Source organism: Erinaceus europaeus, chromosome 9 (assembly GCF_950295315.1).
Source record: "Erinaceus europaeus chromosome 9, mEriEur2.1, whole genome shotgun sequence".
NCBI lineage: Eukaryota > Metazoa > Chordata > Mammalia > Eulipotyphla > Erinaceidae > Erinaceus > Erinaceus europaeus.
In genome coordinates, this window is record NC_080170.1 from 124,516,309 (window position 1) to 124,538,294 (window position 21,986).

Here is a 21,986-nt window from a genome sequence, read left to right on the forward strand (position 1 = left end):
CATCGTTGTGGTTATTATTGTTGTGACTACTGTCCTTGCTTTTTAGATAGGACAGAGAGAAATCGAGAGAGGACGGTAAAACGGAGGAGAAAGGTAAGACACCTGCAGACCTGCTTCACCACTTGTGAAGCGACGCCCTGCACATGGGGAGCAAGGGGCTCAAACTGGGATCCTTGAGCCCGTCCTTAAGCTTCGCACCATGTACGTGCTTAACCTGCTGCGCTACCGCCCAACTCCTGTGACAGCAAATTGTTGTTTTTTTAATTTACTTTCCCTTTCGTTGCTCTTTTTTTTATTGTTGTAGTTATTATCATTGATGTCGTCATTGTTAGATGGGACAGACAGAGACAGAGAGGAGGCAGATTTTATTGTTGTAGTTATTATCATTGATGTCGTCATTGTTAGATGGGACAGACAGAAATAGAGAGAAGACAAGAGAGGGGGAGAGAAAGACAGACACCTGCAGACCTGCTTCACCGCCTGGGAAGCGACTCCCCTGCAGGTGGGGAGTCGGGGGCTCGAACTGGGATCCTTACGGCGGTCCTTGTGCTTCGCGCCACCTGCGCTTAACCCGCTGCGCCACCGCCCGACTCCCGTGATAGCAAATTCTAAGGAGACATGAGCCACTCAGGAATTTGTCCAGAAGGAAAATTACATGTGGCCGTGTAGGTAGCAAAAGCTACAGAGTGGGAGAGACAGACAGACACCCGCAGACCTGCTCCACCGCCTGTGAGGCGACCCCCCTGCAGGTGGGGAGCCGGGATCCTTAAGCCGGTCCTTGAACTTTGCACCACGTGCACTTAACCCGCTGTGCTATCACCTGGCCCCCTAAATATATGCTGTTGGTGTTTCTGCCTCCAGGGTTATCGCCGGGGCTCGGTGCCTGCACCTGAATCCCCTGCTCCCGGCAGCTACTTTCCCTTTTGTTCACGGTTTTTGTTATTGCTGTAGATGTTGCTGGAGAGGACAGAGAAAAATGGAGAGAGGAGGGGAAGGAAGGCAGAGAGGGGCAGAAAAAGACAGACACCTGCAGACCTGCTTCACCGCCTGTGGGGAGCCGGGGGCGCAAACCGGGATCCTTGAGCCGGGCCTTGCGCTTTGCGCTACGTGTACTTAACCGGCTATGCCACCACCCGCCCCCCTACCCAGAATATTTTTTAAAAGACAAAATTCATACCAAATCCTCGGCATTTTGCTCATCATTTTCAGAGGAGTTATAAAATTCTGAGATATTTGTACAATCTTGGTTCCTTTAAAAAAAAAACAAAAAATTTCCATTTTCCACAACATGCAGATTTAGTCCCAGTAGTGAAATTTCCACCAGACAGTTCAGGTACCAGCCGCGGAGCCCCAGCTTTGCACTCCACCCCCTGCACAAACACTGACCACCGCACATTTCTGAGAGCCGCCTCCCCCCAGCGAAGGATGAGCAGAAACGAAGTCTGCGACCCAGACCCAGACGTGCGCGCGTGGCCTCACCCGGATGGGCCCGTGGGCGAGCTCTTCCTAGGCGGGCGTCACCCCCCACCACCGCCGCCGCCACCAAACCCTCTCAACTTCTCTGTCCTATCAAAAACCAACCAACTTCAGGGGAAATGAGATGAGAGGCGTACGTAAATCAAACTCTCCAACAATTCAAACTTTGAAAAAGTTGAGAGCTGTTCCAGCAGCTTAATCCTTTGAAATTATCATGACAAAAAACACGCAGAGAAGTGAAACAGGCAGACCGGGAAGCAGAAACTGAAACGGGCACGGCTGAGCGCAGCCCTCAACACGCCGGCCTCCACCAGCGGACTAGGAAACCCCTTTTCGGAGCACCTGGAACATGAATCCACTTACCTGATGAATTTTAGAAGCTGGTCAGTTATCTTCTTAGCTGCCCGTGCGATGACACTCCCTGGCTCATTGAATGTTCTGGCGTTGTGCTCTATGTGCCTGACCTCCCAGACTAACGCAGACAGCCTCCTGGGGGGGGGGGGGGAATCAGACAGTGAAAAGATACATGAGAAACCCAGCACGCGGAAGCCCGTGGGGTCTGTTCAGTCACAAGGGCAAGGCGCAGTGGAAACCGCCTGGCGCTGTCAGCGGACACAGAGCTACAGAGAAAATATTCCAGGGGGAGTCGGGCTGTAGTGCAGCGGGTTAAGCGCAGGTGGTGCGAAGCACAAAGACCGGCATAAGGATCCCGGTTCGAGCCCCTGTCTCCCCATCTGCAGGGAAGTCACTTCACAAGCGGTGAAGCAGGTCTGCAGGTGTCTTTCTCTCCCCCTCTCTGTCTTCCCCTCCTCTCTCCATTTCTCTCTGTCCTATCCAACAACGATGACATCAATAACAACAACAATAATAACTACAACAATAAAACAAGGGCAACAAAAGGGAATAAATAAATAAAATAAAAATATTTAAAAAAATATATTAAAAAAAAAAGAAGAAGAAAATATTCCAGGGCCAAACACCGCGACAGGTGACGGCATCAGGGACAAGGACCAGCAGAGCAGTCCCCCGCCCTTCCCACTGCCTGCGCGTGCCTGGGAAGCGTCGGGGACTCAATCAGGAGGCAGCGCGAGGTACTGTGAGGCCTAGTCGCGCTCACTGCCAGCGGCTAGGCTGCGCCCAGGTCACACCCGCACCGTGGACTTCAGCCAGTTCCTTATGCTTTCCAGAACTCAATTACTGGAGGGAAGGCGGGCTAGTGGCACACCCAGTTAAGTGCGTGCACATAGTACTAAGTGCAGGGACCCACACAAGGATCCAGGTTCAAGCCCCCAGCTCCCCACCTGCGGGGGAGACACTTTACAGGTAGGAAGTAGTTCCACAGGCGTCTGTCTTTCTCCTTCCCTCTCCCTCAAGTTCCCTTTGGTCCTAGCCGAAAAAATTACCTGACTAATTAATTTTAATTTAAAAATATCACTGGTGAGAATTGAAAATTTTTTAATTTGTTTTTGAATATTTATTTTCCCTTTTGTGCCCTTGTTGTTTTATTGTTGTTATAGTTATTATTTCTGTTATGGATGTCGCTGTTGTTGGACAGGACAGAGAGAAATGGAGAGAGGAGGGGAAGACAGAGAGGGGGAGAGAAAGACAGACACCTGCAGACCCCACAATGATCAGCCCCCGCTCCATCGTGTTCACCGCCTACCATGACTAACCCTAACTCTGGCCAAATGACTTCAACTGCTTTGAAGGCAGGTTCCTTTTTTTTTTTTTTTTTAAATTTTTGTATTTATTATCGGATACAGACAGAGAAATGTCAAGGAAGAGGAAGGTTAGGGAAGAGAGACAGAGACAGACACCTACAGCCCCGGTTCACCGCTTGCGAAGCTTCCCCCCCCCGCCCCCGTGCGGGTGGGGGCCGGGGGCTCGAACCTGGGTCCCTGCGCACTGTGATCCATGTGAGCGCTCACCCAGGCGCGCCACCCCCGGCCCGGCCCCCTAAGGCAGGTTCCTACTGACCTGTAAAACCGACTGGCGAGCCTCATCCGAATGGTGTAGAGGTCGGTCGGGTAAGCCACCGCGGTGCAGTACTCGGGGTATGCGCGCAGGTCGACGGGGCCGGCGAAAGCTGCCGCCATGTCTGCGGGCGGCGGGCGGCCAGGAGGCGCAGTCAGGGGGCGGCCTCGAGCGGCCCGGCAGCCGCGACCCCCGCCGCGACCCCCGCCGCGACCCCCGCCGCGACCCCCGCCGCGACCCGCCCGCCCGCCCGCCCGGGCGGTGCTTACCGAGGTTCAGGAGCTGGTCTATGCCGCCGATGATGCGCTCGCACTCCTCGTCCCGCGACCTGTGGCCCCACTCGCCAGGCTGCGGCCGGTACAGCAGCTTCTCCAGCTCGTCAGCAGTGACGGAAATGCTGGCCCCCAGCTCTGCGGGAGGGTCGACTACACGCGGCATCGACGAGAAGGACAGAAGAGCCCGGCGGTCAGGCCACAGGGCCGGCGGGGCAGGGCTTCAGTTCCACTCACAGGGGCCGCTGGTGGCGCAGCCGCTCAGGGACACGTTACCGCACACAGGACTCGGGTTCAAGCCCCCAGCCAGCCCAGCCCAGCCCACACCTGTGGGGGGAGCTTCAGGAGCTGTCATCGGGCTGCAGATGTCTCCCTCTCCCTCTCCCTCTCCCTCTCCCCTTCTCTCTCTCTCCCTCCCTCTCTCCCCCCTCGTGTCCTCATTTCTCTCTGCCACAACTGAAGTAATAGTCAGTTGTTGAAAAGCTGACTCATGAACAGTGCTCACTAACAAGACGGTAATTACAAACCGAACAAACTAGTAACTTCGTAGTGAAGGGTTAGCCGATACCGCCTTCGACGCGGTGGGTGAATAAAAGTGTCACCAGTGACCAGACGGGTGGCTCTCAAGTACACCCCGGTGGGACGCCCTGAGACAGACGTCGCTCCCCTGACGCTCTCGCCCAACTGCCGGCCCCTGATCTGATCGCAAAGAAACCACCACCCTGGGGCTCTCTGAATACGCCCGTGACGCCAGGAGGTCATGGGAAGGTTCACAGATGCCCGAGTACAGGGGACGAAGAAGGTGGCAGCACAACCATGCCCGACGGAAGGCCTCCGAAGTCAGTCAGCTTTTACTGATGACGACGTCTGGGTGCTGGGTCCGGGCAGTGGCGCGCCTGGCTGAGTGCCAGGCGTACACAGTATGAAGCCTAAGGACCTGCACCCGGATCCCAGTTCGAGCCCCAAATCGAAAAACTAAATTAAATTAAGTAGCCACTGAAGCAGTGGATTCCTAGCGCCAGCTCCTGGCACCCAGGTCCAGTGGCAGCCCTGGGACAGTGCTGAAGTCAATTTCATTATCAGAAACACTTCAAAACATGGGGAGGGTGGAAGTCCAACCGTTTCTCCCTTTCTTGGTGGGACACTGAGAGAGAGACTGGCATTGGACACAGAGGTGAGGACGGAGCACCTCTTCTCAAGTGTAGCAAGACAAACTCAGTTGCTGAAGTGCTCAGTCGAGCAACAGTGAGAGAGTCTTGCGGCACAGAAACGAAGTCAAACTAGGGTGCAGACAAGGAGAAGATTCGAGCTGCTGGAAGGCCAGCCCAAGGTGACCGTCGGGCCCTCAGTCAGACACCTGCCCCCCCTTGAGAGCAAAGGGCTAGCCTGGGTTAGCCGTCTGGGGACAGCGCAGAGCAGGAGACCGGCAGAGAGCTCGTGTCTGGAGGAAGACCGGCGGCCACGGAGTGGGGTGACAGCAAACAGAAGCAGCTAGCTACCTGGGGAAGGGAGGCTGAGGAGCGGAGCGCGTCAGTGTCCTGTCACCTCAGAGAAAGGACGGGGCCGGCCCCATGCTGGGGAACTGCTGACCTTGTTACTCAAAGCCAAGTGACCACAAGAGTTTGAAACGAATGTCTCAGAGAAATAAGTATGTCCCATCTGCACTGGGTTTAGCAAAGCCAATGCGGGAACTCAACAGCACTTGTCGGTGACATACCATTGTCGGGAATCGGCTCCATGTCCCACGGGCTGAGCTTTTCGATTTCAGTGTTGTCCCACCTGTGAAAACCCAGGGGCACAGAGTCGGGTTAACCGGGCAGCTGCGACCACAGCAGTCTCAGGACACCCACGCTGAACTCCTGCTAGCGGAATGCCTAAAGCCTAAAGCCTAAAGCCTAAAGCCTAGCAGCAGCCGACGTTTCTAGAGAGAGACACTGCAAGAAGCAGGTACACAAGGGAGGCCCCGTGCGGCCTGCGCTCGGTAAAGGGAAAGCAGCCCGGCGGCGGCGGGGTGGGTGCCGCGCTGCAGAGAGCCGCGGGACAGGCGGGGGTTCTGAGCGGAGGCGACACTGCTGGGAGTCAGCAGCAGGGCCCAGGGAGCGCAGACGGAGCGCCGAGGCCGAGGAGGACGGGGCCCCGAGGAGAGACTGCAGGGTCGAAGCCAACGTGACTTCAGGACGCTGCGGTCGAGGACGGCGCTCTCAGCTCTCAGCCCTCCGACGCACCGGTCTTTCCCGCGACACGCTGTCCCCGCAGGGCTGTGCTGTGCGGGTGGCCCACCGCCCACTCACCGGACGATGTAACACTGGAAGTGGCTGTCAGGGTACTGAGGCTGGTAGGGCTCCTGGCTGAGCACTGTCCCAAACCACCAGGCGTCGTCGATGATGGAGCGGAACCGGTCACCTAGGAGAGAGGTGCGGCTGGGCCGTCAGGCGTCACCACATGTAGGACACTTTCGACCACGAAACACCACCACACAAGTTTAAAAACACACCGATGGCGTATTTTAATCTTGCAATCAGCCACCGCAGCTGGGCAGTGGCACACCAAGCTGAGCGCACGGTCATGAGCAAGGGCTCAGGTTCAAGCCTCAGGGGGGGAAAGCTTCACAAGTGGTGAAGCAGTGCCGCAGGGGTCTCCCTCTGTAGCTCCCCCTTCCCTCTCGATTTCTGTTTCTATCCAACATGAGTGATTTTTTAAGAAACAGTCCCTTTTAAAAACTAACAAAAATGAAAGATGAGTTATTGAGAGCATATGAAACTCTCAAGAACAGACTCACATGGCTGCCAGCCTCTCTGTCTTGCTTCGTCATAGAACTGACGCAGCACAAGGAAGTCGATGACATCCGGCATGTCGTGATACCTGGTCGGAAACAGAAGGTCGTTGCCCTACAGTCAATGTGCACGGCAGGACGGGGCAGAGGACAGGCTAGCGGTGACAGCTACGATGTGTACTGGGTCAGCCTCGCCACGCTGGAGCACAAGAAACCTGTCAAGGCTTCACAGGATCCGGCCAGGCCTGACTCAGTCCCATTTCACACGACAGAGAAGCCACACTGGACTGAGAGCTAACGGTGCCATGGCCGGCAGCTTGCCTCCGGCCGACTCCTTACTCTGGCCCAGCAGAGCACAAACACTTCCATGCACAAGCACCCAGGTTCAAGCCCGCAGCCACCAGCTGCAGGGGGAGCCTCACGAGCTGTGGAGCTGTACCCCAAGTGGCCTTCCTTCTGTCCTCTCCCTAGCTCATCCTTCGTCAAAAAGACAGAAACTGGCTTCTAGAAGCGGGGTCGGCACCGAGCCCCAGGGGGAGTCCTGATGGGGACCGAGAGAGCAATCTCCCTGAAAATCAGACCTGCCCGGCGGGTAGTCATGGCACGGCCTCTCTGGTTACGGCCAGTGGGCCACAGGCTGCCAACGCTCACCACAACGCTCACCAACCCCCAGAAGGAGCAGGCACAGCCCACCCAACGGGCCGCCACACACCTGATAGAGAAGGACTTGTCCGTCAGCTTCCCGGTGGCGGGGTCGATGAACGCCAGTTTCAGGCAGCAGAGAGTCGGGGGCCCGACCTCGTACCGGATTCCGACTATCTTCACCAGTTCTTGATCCTTTGACAGAGTTGTTTTGAAGGTTAAATGTTGAAAATAGTCAAAACAAAGCCAGGTCCTGAAGACTATCAATCTTCACGTCGCCAAAGTAAGTGGACTCAGAGTCGGAGCCCCCAAGCCAGCAGGCACTTATCATAGATACGATCATTTTCCTGAGGTGACTGTCACAACTTTTTGAAGCTAAACTTTTAACACTGGTTCTGAAATGTGAGCTCTGTTTTGTTTTTTTTTGTTGTTGTTGTTTTGTTTGTTTGTTTTGTTTTTTTTGTTTTGTTTTGTTTTTTAAACCAGAGCCCAGCTCCGTGCTGGCTTGTGGCAGTGCCAGGACTGAACCTGGAGCCTGAGGCTCAGGCATGGGAGTCTGTAGCTTGGCTAGTGTGTCAGAACCCGGGTCTCTGCGCTCTTTCCAAGCTAAGGGATTTATCAATCTGAGAAGCAACATACAGGGGCGGTAGACACAGACCAGCACTGCGGGCAATCTCAACTGGCCGACATTCCTGGAGAAACTTTTTTTTTTCACTCAAAATCGTCTACTGTGTGGATCAAAACACGTAAGTTACACTCAGCTTATCCGTAACAGTACCCAAAACAGACCTGGCCGTCTTCAAAATGTAGCTGCTGAACTTCTCACCTAGTGCACTCCAGCGAATACACCCGCTGGGACCCAGCTGTCCTGACCTGTGCCAGGCGGCGGGGCTGGAAGCGGACGCACATCTGCGGGTGCCCTAGTCACCCGGCACCCGCTACAGAAACATGCTGTTCCGACGGCCCCTGTGCCAAGCACTGCTGACCCCCGCCACCTGCCAGCCAGGCTCAACACCGAATCACTGCTCCACAGGGACACAGGGCTTGGTCCCTACAAGACTCGGGTCCCCAAACTGCAATCACCTGCTCGATACACAACTGTAACGTGACTTGTTGAAGGTGTATTTACTTATGGCAGGCTCAGAGTAGCACTCCTGCATGTATGGTGGCACAGATCAAGCCCGGTTCAAGCCCCCGGCACCCCACCTGCAGAGGGTGTTATCACTTTGCAAACGACCAAGCAGGTCTGCAGATTTCTCTTTCTCTCCTCCTCTCTGTCTTCCCCTCCCCTCTTGATTTCTCTCTGTCCTATCCAACAGCGACAATGGCTATGACAACGATAGTAACGACTACAACAAGGGCAACAAAACGGAAAAAATAGCCTCCAGGAGCAGTGGATTCGTAGTGCTGGCACCAAGCACCAGTGATGACCCTGGAGGCGGAAGGAAGGAAGGGAGGGAGGGAGGGAGGGAGGGGAAAACTGGGGGTCGTGCGGTAGCACAGCGGGTTAAATGCACATGGCGCAAAGCACTAGGACCGGCATAAGGATCCCGGTTCGAGCCCCCGGCTCCCCACCTGCAGGGGAGTCGCTTCACAGGCGGTGAAGCAGGTCTGCAGGTGTGTCTGTCTTTCTCTCCCCCCCTCTGTCTTCCTCTCCTCTCTCCATTTCTCTCTGTCCTACCCCAACAATGATGACATTAATGACAACAACAATCATAACTACAACAAGACAACAAGGGTGACAAAAGGGAATAAGTAATACTTAAAATAAATATTAAAAGAAAAAAAAAAGAAAACAGCCAAGGACTGGAGGAGAGCTCTCTGGACAGCGTGTGCTTGCTGATAGAAAACAAACTACTACCGTCGCAGCCCGAAGCAGCATTTCGCCGTCCCCGTGTCCCTTCAGGGCAACGTGCCCAGCCCTCGCCTCAGACAGGCTGGAAGCCACGCCGAGGTGCCCACTAGTCTGCGGGGCGTGCGCCCCTCTGCAGCTGGCTCCCTCCTCGTCAGCGGGCGGCAACCGCTGCCATCACACATGTGCTCAAGCGCCAGGACAGAACCAGCGCTTGCAAAGCTGCGGACGTGCCTCCATCCCGACCGCCGGGCCTCTGGCCTGTGCCGCTCCCCGTGCCCGTCGGCGGGGTGGGAAGGTGCCCACAGGTGGCCGCGGCGCCCACGCTGTGACTGCAGGGAGCCGGGGGCGCGCGTCCACTCAGCTGCCCGCTTCGAAGCAAACCCGCGTTTCTGAGACCGCGCCGAGGACACCGCCAGGCCGCCGTGCCAAGGACCACCTCCCACGGGGCCGGGCCGGAGCCATGGGCGCTGCGGCAGGTGCAGAGACGGGCCCCCGAGGAACTCGTCGCCCTGCCCTGCGGGGCTTTCTCTCTCGCTTCACGAGACCGGAAAGTTCCCGTGGGGGAGGGAGCCGGCGCCCCCAGGCACTCGCGGTGTCGGGGATCAAACGGAGACCCGCAGCTTCCCGGCCCAGCGCTCTGCCCGCTGAGCTATCTTCCTGTGCCCGCCCCCCGCCCCGTCCCGTCCCTCTGCTGCTGCTGCTGCTGCTGCTGCAGGACCCCTGCACTGGACCATCCAGCAGGACCAGGGGCCCCGATGGCACAGCAGCGCCCAAGCGCACGTCTACCACCGGCCCAGCTGCCGCCGCCGCCGCCGCCACCCGCCCGGCTCTGGTCCTCGCCCTGCTGCTCCGCAGCCGCTGAGCCGGCCTCGCAGGAGGGAAGTCGGCCTGCGCCTGGCCCGTCTCACCCCGTCTCACCCCGCGCACTACCAGCCGGGCCCGGACAGCCTGAGCTGAGCGGGGAGGGCGCCGTCGCGGCTCAGCAAGGCAGCTCACCCTGAGCTCCATCTTCCTCCAGGGCTCTTTGTGAGGGTTCAGGTCGTAAATGTCGTTCCTCCGGACGGCCTCGACGTACGCTTCGTGCCCCTGCCGGAAATAGATCACCTGCGGAGGGGGAGCCGCGCGAGTCAGCAGAGGGAGAGCCCGAGCAGAGGGAGGGCCGGCTCTTCCCGACAACGCGGCCGCCGCCGCCCTCACCTCGTCGCCCATCTGAGGCACGAAGGGAGACTTGCGCAGCGTGGTGTCGGTTATCCACACGGGAGGGTGGAACTCAGAAAGCTCCGCGCTGGTCAGCTCTGCTGAAGACGCCCTCCTGGAGCCCTGCAAGAGGACGGGCGCTGGGCGCAGCAAAGGCTGCGCGCCCCCGCCCGGCACACACCCCCGCGAATGGACGGCGCGGTGCATAAAGCCTTGGACTCTCAAACTTGAGGCCTTGAGTTCAATCCCCGGCAGCACATGTGCCGGAGTGAGGGCCCGGTTCATGGAGGAGCAGTAAATGAAGCATGCCGTCCGATTAAATGCCAGCGGCAACCCCGGCACAGTGCTGTTTAAACACGTACCGCACGCTGTCAATAAACAACCAGGACGCCGAGGTTCCGAGAGCTCTCGTGCCTAAGCACGCATAGAAACGCCTCTGTGAAAGTACAGATTCGTGGGGGAGTCGGGCGGTAGCGCAGCGGGTTAAGCACACGTGGCGCAAAGCGCAAGGACCGGCGTAGGGATCCCGGTTCGAGCCCCCGGCTCCCCACCTGCAGGGGAGGCGCTTCCCAGGCGGTGAAGCAGATCTGCAGGTGTCCGTCTTTCTCTCCCCCTCTCTGTCTTCCCCTCCTCTCTCCATTTCTGTCCTAGCCAACAACGACATCAATAACAACTACAACAATGAAAACCAGCAAGGGCAACAAAAGTGAAGATAGATATAGATAGATATATAGATAGACAGGAAGGAAGGAAGGAAGGAAGGAAGGAAGGAAGGAAGGAAGGAAGGAAGGAAGGAAGGACAGATTCATTCTTAGTGGCTTTCCCTTACCTCTTTCTTGGGTTTATTTTCCTTTTTCCTTTTCCGTCGTCTTCGGGGAGGAGATAAGTTCTCGGGGGACAGCTCATCCTCGGAGCTGCTGCAGAACCGAGCGGCCCGCCGCCGGGCTGACGTGCGCAGGGGGGGCTGCAGACTGATGCCGGCGTCTGCGGTCCAGTCCGAGTAGCGGGAGGAGGAGTCACTAGGGGAGAGCCGGGTCAAGCCGTGCAGGACACAGACCCAAGTGACGAGCATTTGATTTTTTAAAGATTTATTTACTTGTTTAACTTTTTTTTTTATTAATGAGGGATAGGAGGAGAGAGAAAGAACCCGACATCACTCTGACACACGTGCTGCCGGGGACTGAACTCAGGACCTCATGCTTGAGAGTCCAACACTTTATCCACTGCACCACCTCCCAGACCACACATAGTTATTTCATTTCATTTCATTTATTTTATTTTATTTGCCTCCAGGGTCATCACTGGGGCGTAGTGCAGGCACTACAAATCCACTGCTCCTGGAGGCCATGTTTTCTTTTCTTTTTTTCTTTTATTGGCTAGAACAGGAGGGAGGGAGGGAGAGAGAGAGAGACCTGCAAACATGCTTCCCCGCTTGTGAAGTGACCCCACTGTGAGGAGCCGGGGGGCTCGAACCGAGATCCTTGCCACACGTCCTTGCGCTCTGCACTAAGTGCAGCGAGCCCACAGCGCTGCTGCCTGGCAGTAAACAAACCCCCGAGACAAACAAATCTTGTGACACAGAGAGTCAGATGAGAAACGGCAACACTCAAGTGCCAGTAGGCCACAGCCTGCCTCGCCGAGGTCCACGGCGGCGCCCAGAGACCCGGAAAGGGAGAGCGGGCCGACAGGACGCAGGCTCTCGGGTCTGAGGTGCCGTTCACGTCAGGTTCTGTCCGAGGCTGTGACCGAAAAGCTCGGACAATCCAAGCCCAGAAGCACATACCTCGAACTCTCGCTGTCACTGCCGCTCCTTCTATCACTCTTCCATTCTTCTTCTTCAGAAGAACAGGACCCGTCACTCTGGTCACAGGACGTCTCCTGATTTGGGAGAGAGGAGGGTGAAGATCAAGTCGTGATCTCTCAGGGGTAAACCACACACGACAGAGCACAGCCAGCCTAATCGCCGTGGACGCTGATGCTCAGACAAGCTCAAAGCGCCAGTCAGGGATGACCCTGGAAGGGTGACCAGTTCACGTGGCTGGCTGCTCTGGACTCGGGGGGCTGTCAAAGGTGGGCGACGCGTCTTCACGGCTCCCCTCGCCCCATAAAAACGTTAGCATTAGTAGCATGAGGTTCTGAGTTTGATCTCTAACACTGACTATGCCGGACGAATGCTCTGGGTCGCTCTCTCATTAATTGCGGAATAAGCAGATCTAAAAAAAAGAGCCCGCAACTACCAATTCGCGCCGTGCTCTGAACATCTGCGAGCCCCGTCGGTGTGTCCTCTACCGGGCAGGGGGCGGGTGTGTTCTCCTTCCCTTGCCGCTGTCTTTCCCAGCGCAGTTTGAATTCTGACTACAGGAAGGTCACCCCTAGCCACGTTTTCCTTCCTGGGTGCTTTTGACGCCGTGTGACAAGTGGTGCTGAGGGGAGGAAGCCAGGAACCCTGCTCACTCCTCACCGGAAAGCAAGGGAGAGCGGCCACTCTGGCAAAGTCACACATTTTGACGACTCCTCAAAAGGAGTCACCACATGATCCTGCAAGCTCCTAATGTCAAAGATGTGAAAATCAGCATCCAAGCAAAGACCTGCAAAGAATGCGGACCTGCAACAGGACTCATTCCAGCCAAAAGCCTGAAAGAACGTGTGTCCATCAGCTGCTGGGGGTGGGGCAGGAACACACGCACGCGCACAGAAATGTGAGCAATGGAACACGCACGAGGTGCTGCTCTGTGCTACACTGGGTCAGTCAGTGTCCAGAACATACTGCCAGGAGACCGGCCAGGTGAAAAGGCCGGAGCGCGTCAATCCACAGAGGCAGGAAGTAAACCGAGGCGGGGCGGGCACCGTGAGAGAGCGCTGGACTTGCAAGCGTGAGGTCCAAAGTTTGACCCCAGCCCCACGTAAGCCAGAACATTACTGAAGTAGCCTTCGCTTCTTGTCAGTAAGTTCAGAATGAGAAAAAGACCGGATTAGTCAAAGAGGAGGAGAAACAGAACCAGACCGTCGCTCTGGGACATATAATGGCAGGAAGTGAACGCAGGAACCCGGGCGTGAAATGCCGATGCTTTAGCATCACCTCCTGGGCGGCAGGAAAGTGCTTTTCTAAAAAGCAGACTGTCGCTCCCTTGGAAATATCTACTGCAGCCACGAAGAGCAGCCACCAAAATGCAGAAGGTTTCTCTTATACGTGTCAAGAACATTTTGAAATCCAATAGTGGTTGTGACGGCACATGGCTTAAACCACTGGAGAATTTCAATACAGATGTTCAACAGCTTTGTTCCCAAAAGGTCAAAATGTGAATTCTCCTCTACGGAATCCTACAGTCGCACACACTGTCCGTCAGAGCAGACTCAAGGTCAAGTGCGACCCGAGAGCCCCGCGTGGTAACGCCACAGCACTCACATGTCTCACGGAGCTTGAGGACTCGTTTCCAGAAGCTAACTCAGCCTGTCCGGGGCTCCTTCTGCCATAAACGGGAAGTCTTCGCCTGCACGTCCTCTGCCTCGGCTGTGACGTCAAAAGCACGGAATCAGGCTGAAACAGAGACAGGCGGAGCAAACTAAGCACTTAGTTCCACCTTCGGCAAAGTGCCGCTCTAGTAAGTGCCAGAAGAATCCAGTTGCAGTATCAGAAAAGGAAAAAAGAGCACCTTTTCCCCTTGTCATTAGTGACTTCACAGTAGGTCACTGCAGGCGCCAAGCCCCACAACAACCCTGGTGGCAAGAAATAAAAAGGTTCTGATTGACAATGTCAAAGTACCCAGGTTCCATCCCCTAGTTTCCACCTTCAGAAAGAAGCTTCATGAGTGGTGAAACAGTGCTGCATGTATCTCTTTCTCTCTACCTCTCATGCCTCCCCTTGCAATTTCTCTCTATCCTACTAAGTAAATAAACGTGCGTTTGTTTGTGAGTTTGGTTAGTCACAGTTAGGGCCGGTGAAATAGCTGACTGGGACAGAGAGCACTACTTTGCCATGTGTGCAGCCCGGTCTCTAGCCTGGCCCCCAATGCACTGAAGGAAGCGTCGGTGCTGTGGTCTCTTTGGCTGTCTGCTGCTCCGCCTTCTCTGTCTCTATGCGGAAAGGAGGAGGGGGGCCAGGTGGTGGTGCACCTGGTTAAGCGCACACATTACAGCGCACAGGGTCTCAGGTTCAAGCCCCTGGTCCCCAGCTGCAGGGGAAAAGCTTCACAAGTGGTGAAGCAGGGCTGCAGGGGTCTCTGCGTCTTCCTTTCCTTCTCTATCTCCCCCCCTCCTCTCAATTTCTCTGTCTGTGTCCAGTAATAAGTCAATATATTAAAAACAATAAACAGTCGGTCACTAGACAATAGGGGTGCAGCCCCATGTCCGAAGTCCTGTGCTCCGTCTGATACAGTTCACGTCACCGCGCTTTGTTGTGTTCTGCAAATGCAAGGGCTTCAATTCTCTAGATTCCGTGTGTGAGGGAAACCTCCCGTCTCTCACTTCGCTAAGCACGGTCACCTACAAGAACTCTTTTCTTTTTTTTTTTTCTTTTCTTTTAACAAGAGCACTGCTAAGTTCTGGTCGATGGTGGTGGTCCACAGGATTGAACCTGGGACTTTGGAGCCTCAGACTCGAGAGTCTCTCTGCAGAACCACTATGCTATCTACCCCCGCCAGACAAGAACTTTCCTGAGTGGCTATTTTTGCCATACACCAACTGAAATAAGCTCAGGATTCTAATGTTTTAAGTATTTAGAAGTCATGGTTTACCAGACATATCAGATCGGCATTTTCCAAGTTATAATGAAAGCTAGTCATTTCACCACGAATAACAGAAGCAAAACTCCAGACAGCACTTTAAAATATACACCTTGGGGGTCAGGCGGTAGCACAGCGGGTTAAGCACACATGGCGCAAAGCGCAAGGACCAGCATAAGGATCCCAGTTCGAGCCCCCGGCTCCCCACTCTCTGTCCTATCTAACAACGAACAACATCAACAACAAGGGCAACAAAAGGGGGAGGGGATGGCCTCCAGGAGCAGTGAATTATTCATCGTGCAGGCACTGAGCTCCAGCAATAACCCTGGAGGCAAAAAAATATATACACTTTAAGGGGATTCTGGGCAAGGAAAGTGGGAGGGTGGGAGGGGGAGCCTGGCTCCTGGTGCTGGTAAAGGTGCGTGATGAGGTGTTTTGCACACTGTCGTGGAGAGATGAGAGTGCCCCTGTGTGCACCAACTGTCATGTGAGCCACTAACCCTCGGTCCCCCCAGCAAAGGGGAAGAAGAAAGGGAGGAAAAAGAAATATGCATCTTAGAGTCAATGTACCAAATCCCCAGGCAAAGACTTAAACATTCCACTTCAAGCTGCCAACAGACTCAGTGATGAAAAAGAAAACTACAAATACTGGGTGAATTTCTAACTTCTTCATTCCTGAGAAAATAGAATTTCAGTTACCTTTTGGGAAAGCTGGAGGCTCTTTCTTTTTCTTCCAATGATATAAAGATTTCTTTCCTCTTCACCCTTCTCTATCCTGAAGTCTTCCAATTTCCTATAGGTATAAGTACCCAGTTACATCAGTTATTGAACAGACAAGTAAGCAAGGCTATATAAGGGAAAAACTAATCACTATGACTCTAAGAACAAATTACATAAGCTTATGTAATTTGTACAGAAAACTCTTTTTAAACTTTAGTACAAATGACCAGGCAATTCCTCTCCCGGGGATAGACCCTAAGGAACCAAACACGTCCACCCAAAAAGATCCGTGTGCACCCATGTTCATAGCAGCACAATGTGTAATAGCCAAAACCTGGAAGCCACACAGGTGGGTGTCCAACAGCAGATGAGGGGCTGAGCAAGCTGTGGTCTAGATACACAGTGGAATACTACTCAGCTGTGAAGAATGCTGGATACACCTGCTCTTGGATGGAGCATGAAGGAATCATGTGAAGTGAGATCAGCCAGAAACAGAAGGGTGGATATGGGCTGATCCCACTCATGGACGAAAGTGAAGCAATGAGAACAGACGGGGAGACACAAAGCAGGACTCGAACTGGTTGGGTGCCTTGCACCAACGCAAAGGAGTCTGGGAAGGAGGACCAGGGGGTGGGGGGCTCTCGGGTCCTGGACACGGTGATGGGAAGCGGAGAGTGTTTTCAGAACCTCGGCGGCAAGATGGGAAATGGTGCCCGTGGATCAACCTCCCGATTTGAAAACACAAAATGAGACTCTCAGTGGCGGCTGGGAGATCATTTCTCATGCTTGACAGAGAAGCACTCCTCTGCATTTCAACGGGCCCCTGTTAGAACTGATTTACTTATTTTTTTGGAAGGTAGGTTAAAGTGTTGTCCGAAAACTCGAGATACCACCACCTGGATAAAGCATGCTCCTGCTACACAGGGCTGACCCGCTAGTGTTCACTTTAGTTGACGGGTTTCTGTTGTCACTGGAGCTCTACAACTTTTTTTTCTTTTTACTAGAACTGATTTAAACAGGCTGAGTTTCAGTTGCTAACTGTATTCCAAAAGTTCCCTCCCAACTGGATGTGAGCAGTCTGTTCATGTGCAGAAAACCGGCACGGCTGTTTCTCTCACAAAAGCAAGGGAGCTTCTGCCGTCAGACGGACACTGCGGCGGGGGCACAGAGCACATAGTCCGCTGGGGACTCTCCTGCCAGAAGCCCCAAGGTTCCAGGTTCAATTCTTGGCACTATCACAAACCAGAGCTGGGCAGGGCTCTGGTGCAGGCAGACAAGACAAGACAAGACAAGACAAGACAAGACAAGACAAGACAAGACAAGACAAAATACTAAGGTCATTTTCCTTCGCTGCGATCGGAAGAGAAACCGGAGTGTCACTTTCCTTTGCTACGCCTCCAGAATCCAGGTCGCCAGAACCCTTTATCGCATTTACACACTGCTGCACACAGGTGACTCTGCTCTGTGCTCACCTGAAAACCAAACTCCCAGAATGCCCTGCGAGCCTGCCGCTGCAGTCCATGGCAGACACGGAGCCGGGGAGAACTCACGGGGAGTGAGGACCCAAAGGGACCCTGAGGCGAGTGCCCTCTCTCTCCATGCCTCGGCCGCCCACCCTCCGGGGGCAGTGGACAGTGGACCATCACTGCACCTGCAGCCCCGCCGAGACAGGCAGAGTGGCCGGTGTCAACCTTCACCTGCAGGCGACCTTAAACGATGTGAGGCTGCCACTCACGGTCGAAGGAAATTCCAACCCCGGCCGTGTACGAAGAGCATCTCTACTCGGTCAGCAGTTGTGGCAGGAGCACTCCCCAGTCTTTATGAGCATCACCTCTAACCGCGAAGGAGCCGCTTGGCTCAGTCATACCAGCAGGAAGAAGTCAGTGTGTGTGTCCTTCGCTCCTTTAAAGGGACAGAGTTGGGAGCCGGGCGGCAGCGCAGCAGGTTAAGCCCCAAGGACCGGCTCAAGGATCCCGGTTCGAGGCCCCGGCTCCCCACCTGCAGGGGAGTCGCTTCGCAGGCAGTGAAGCAGGTCTGCAGGTGTCTGTCTTTCTCTTCCCCTCTCTGTCTTCCCCTCCTCTCTCCAGTTCTCTCTGTCCTGTCTAACAACAAGGACATCAATAACAACAACAACTACCACACTAAAACAAGGGCAACACAAGGAAAGAAATAATATTTCACAACAACATTAAGGGGACAGAGTTTGTGCGGGGCTGTCGCCTGGGCCGCGCCCCCGCGCCTCCTCTGTCCCGGGATTCACGGGCGCTGCTCACCTCCCACGTCCCAGGGCAGTGGCGTCCCTGAGCTCCGCGCCCTGAGCACCATCGACGTGCTCCACAGCGCGCACGCCGCGTTCACGGTCGGGAAACAAACTTTCACTTCTCGAGTCAGTTATACAAAAGTCACATCAACCAAGTCACAGCGGTAAACTCCCCACTGCTCCCAGAGTCAGGGCCGCTGCCCAGGACGGCAGTCACGGCGGCGCCACCCCCGGGCCGGCTGAGCATCTGGGGCGGTCTGCACATCTGGGGCGGTCTGCGCATCTGGGGCGGTCTGCGCATCTGGGGCGGTCTGCACATCTGGGGCGGTCTGCGCATCTGGGGCGGTCAGAAGAGCCGCACCGCGCGGCCTGCTGGCTCGCTCCCCAGACCCATGGCCCTCCTCAGAAGGGAAGGGCATGCGGGTAAGCCCTAGTGGGAGCTGTCAGCTCGTCTCCTGAACGGCAGCACCAGGGGCACTCCGGTCGGTCGGCACATCAAGCAGAAAAGTCCTGTGCGACCAGCGGGCCGCTGACACCGAGTCCCCGTGCCCCGCACGGCCGTGGCTGCCTGCTGCCTCTGCACCTGCTGGGCGGTCTCAGCCCACCCTCATCTCGGGTGAAGACGAGCGGCGGTCACCACACAGACGACACACAGGAGTCTTGGTCTGTCAGGTCACCCAAGTCGCCGTCAGAGGGGAGATGGGAGGCGGGCCCTGGCCGCCAGGCTCGCCTGCTCAGGCTTCTCCAGGCTCTACGCAGAGGTCGCGCTTGACAACAGCGCGCTTCACTTAGCTCCCATAACATTTCCCTTTTTTAAGATTTTGTTTTGTTTTAACGAAGGGGGTGGGAGAGATAAGGGCACTGCTCAGCTAGGGCTGATGGTGGTGCTGGGGCTTGAACCTGGGAACCTCGAAGCCTCAGCAAGAAAGGCTTTTAGAGAAAGAACCATTATGCTGCCTCCCCAACCAACATCTCAAAAATCACACTTCTATCTATGAGCCGGGCGGCAGCACAGCAGGGTAAGCACAGGAGGCGCAAAGCGCAAGGACCGGCGTAAGGATCCCGGTTCGAGCCCCCGGCTGGCTCCCCACCTGCAGGGGAGTCGCTTCACAGGCGGTGAAGCAGGTCTGCAGGTGTCTGTTTTTCTCTCCCCCTCTGTCTTCCCCTCCTCTCTCCAGTTCTCTCTGTCCTACCCAACAGCAGCAGCAATGACAACAGTAACAACAAGGGCAACAAAATGGGGAAAATGGCCTCCAGGAGCAGTGGATTCATAGTGCAGGCACCGAGCCCCAGTGACAACCCTGGAGGCAGGGGAAAAGCCTGTGAGGATGAGCAGGTAGCCTGCTGGTGGAGTGAGTGGTCTGACATGCCGGGAGGACCCAGGGCCACAGCTCCAGGAGCGCACAGGAGCACCACACACAGCAGGGCTACACAGGTGCGGTGTGGCGTCTCCCGCTCACCCCGTGTGTGTGCGTGTGTGGGGATCACACCGCAGAGCCAGATCACCGATGGAGCCCACCCTTTGGTGCTCCCGAGGACCCGAGTTAAAGTCCCTGGCCACCACACGCGAGAACCAGCATAGGAAAACGTCACGAGCAGGGGGACAGTGTTGTCTTTTTCCCTCTTTACCTAAAACGAAAACTGGGCCCAGGAGTGGTTTAAAATACTGACAATTAAGGTGGGAGCAGACAGCATAATGGTTCTGCGAACAGACTCTCATCCCTGAGGCTCCAAAGTCCCAGGTTCAATCCCCCACACCGCCACAGCCAGAGCTGAGTCGCTCTCGTCCCTCGGGGCCGGCTGGTGGCGCACCGGGCACCGGTGCAGCGCGCAGTGTGGAGTGAGCCCCAGACCCCGTCTGCAGGGGAAGCATCACGGGTGGTGAAGCAGGGCTGCAGGTCTCTGTCTGTCTGTCTGTCTGTCTGTCTCCCCTCCACTGCCCTCTCAGTCTCTCTGCCCGAAGTCAATAAACCCAACAGCGTACATGTATCTGCCCTGCTGCTCTGAGGACCAGGCAACCCAGACGCCGCCCTAAGGCGTGACCGTGGCCGGCTCCGGGACTCGGCTGCACACCAGCGGCAACAGTCTCAGCCCCGCAGGGTGAGACACGAGCAGAGGCCACTGTCACCGCACCAAGCACCGGCTCTCTGGCCAGGGGGACGCAGACACACACTTGGACACAATCACCTGTGCAGGGGACTAGTGCTACAGACACACTGGAGAGGGTAGGAGCCGGGACCGGGAAGACAGTATCTGAAGCAAATCCAGACGACCCTCAGGGTGCGGTCACGGCTCGGCAGCAATGAGGATCCCCCACCCGGGCTTCCGTTAGAAACTCTCACCTCAAGGGAGTCGGGCGGCGGCGCAGCGGGTTAAGCGCACACGGTGCAAAGCGCAAGGACCCGCGTGAGGATCCCGGTTCGAGCCCCCAGCTCCCCACCTGCAGAGGGGGTCGCTTCTCAGTCGGTGAAGCAGGTCTGCAGGTGTCTGTCTTTCTCTCCCCCCTCTGTCTTCCCCTCCTCTCTCCATTTCTCTCTGCCCTATCAAGGACAACATCAATAACAACAACTACAACAATAAAAAGCAACAAGGGCAACAAAAGGGAAAATATAAAAAACAAATAACAATTTATTAAAAAAGAAGAGAAAAGAAAAAATAACCTCCCAGTAAAAGAAAGGCTGCACAAGAGGAAGATGGATCCAGGCCTAGGATGGCAGAGGACGCCAAGCCACGCCCAGGGGCCGGGACGTGGAATAGGATCGCAAGCCAGCTTGCAGACACCCCTCTGCCCTGGCAGTCGGGGGTTAGGAAAGGTTACAGACACACGCAGACTGGCCCGTCGTAAGGGACGGACATTTCGCCATCTCAGGCTTAATGCAGCAAGGACCATGCTGTCCGCTCCGACATCTCCTTTACGAGGAGGGACTGAGTGTGCAGGAATCAAGGAACTAAATGGCGACTCCCAAGACCTGACGCGCTGCTATGTGCTGAACCTGACTGGGCTCACGGCGCTGGGCAGGAAGCAGCACAGCCAGCAGAGGACACAAGGGCCGGGTGACAGTCACGGGCCGTCTGTAAGATGGCCTTACGGGGTACAGAGAAACAGCTCTGACATCTGAGACAATGAATGTCGACAGTGGCTCGACTCTCCTGGGGAACTTGTTCGTAAGATGCAGTAACGGCACCCTGATTAAATGCTGAGACGATGTGCAGTGACTACAAATACATGTTAGGAGACTCACGGACAAACGAACGAGGTCTGGGATGTTCTTAACAGTGAGGGATCAGCCTGGGGGTGCAGGGCAATGGCTCAAGTGCCGGCCTCTCAAGCCTGAGGTCCCAAGTTCAGGCCCCAGCATCACGTATGCCACAGCGATGCTCTAGTTCTCCCAGGAGTAAAAAAAAAAAAAAATTTTCAAGCTAGGAACAATGAGGAAGAAAGATGGGCCTTTGGACAGCTGAAATGAGAGCAGCTATGGAAATTGGACTGTAGTCTAAACAGTAGCCCCGGAGGTGGCACAGCGAACGAAGCACTGGACACTCAAGGACGGGGCTCTGAGTTTCACACCCGCATCATGTGGCCGCTGTGAGCCTCTGGCCACCTCTTCTCTAAGTAAAGAAATCTGAAGAAAGGGGTAGAGAGCATAAAGGGTATGCAAACAGACTCATGCCTGAGGCTCCGAAGTCCCTGTAACACCATAACAGAGCTGAGCAGTGCTCAGGTTTAAAAAAAAAAAGGGGGGGGGGGGAGTCAGGCGGTGGCGCAGCGGGTTAAGCGCAGGTGGCGCAAAGCACAAGGACCGGAGGAAGGATCCCGGTTTGAGCCCCCGGCTCCCCACCTGCAGGGGAGTCGCTTCCCAGGCGGTGAAACAGGTCTGCAGGTGTCTGTCTTTCATTCCCCCTCTCTGTCTTCCCCTCCTCTCTCCATTTCTCTCTGTCCTAGCCAACAATGACATCAATAATAACTACAACAATAAAACAACAAGGACAACAAAAGGGAATAGATAAATAAATAAATAAATAAATCTAAAGAAAAGAGGGCCGGGTGGTGGTGCACCTGCTAAGCGCACACTTTACCGTGCACAAGGATGCAGGT

At 55.5% G+C, this 21,986-nt stretch overlaps 2 protein-coding genes across 4 annotated transcripts in view; both read right to left on the minus strand.

Moving 5' to 3' along the window:
- Window positions 1–21,986, minus strand: part of PSMG1 (proteasome assembly chaperone 1) — a 90,927-nt gene that overhangs the window by 29,593 nt on the left and 39,348 nt on the right. The window lies entirely within an intron of this gene.
- BRWD1 (bromodomain and WD repeat domain containing 1) overlaps window positions 1–21,986 on the minus strand; it is a 75,827-nt gene that overhangs the window by 14,485 nt on the left and 39,356 nt on the right. Inside the window, exons 20-33 of one of the 3 annotated variants that reach the window (XM_060198709.1) lie at window positions 15,610–15,703; window positions 13,596–13,727; window positions 11,973–12,067; window positions 11,019–11,208; window positions 10,190–10,312; window positions 9,989–10,096; window positions 7,208–7,332; window positions 6,502–6,584; window positions 6,014–6,125; window positions 5,440–5,501; window positions 3,720–3,875; window positions 3,454–3,574; window positions 1,840–1,965; window positions 1,178–1,250 (exon numbers count right to left, since the gene is read on the minus strand). In XM_060198709.1, the coding sequence (XP_060054692.1) occupies window positions 1,178–1,250; window positions 1,840–1,965; window positions 3,454–3,574; window positions 3,720–3,875; window positions 5,440–5,501; window positions 6,014–6,125; window positions 6,502–6,584; window positions 7,208–7,332; window positions 9,989–10,096; window positions 10,190–10,312; window positions 11,019–11,208; window positions 11,973–12,067; window positions 13,596–13,727; window positions 15,610–15,703 (1,600 nt within the window). Of the gene's footprint in view, window positions 1–1,177; window positions 1,251–1,839; window positions 1,966–3,453; window positions 3,575–3,719; window positions 3,876–5,439; window positions 5,502–6,013; window positions 6,126–6,501; window positions 6,585–7,207; window positions 7,333–9,988; window positions 10,097–10,189; window positions 10,313–11,018; window positions 11,209–11,972; window positions 12,068–13,595; window positions 13,728–15,609; window positions 15,704–20,440; window positions 21,180–21,986 lie in introns of those variants that run through there. The other 2 variants (XR_009551713.1, XM_060198710.1) reach the window with 2 other exon arrangements.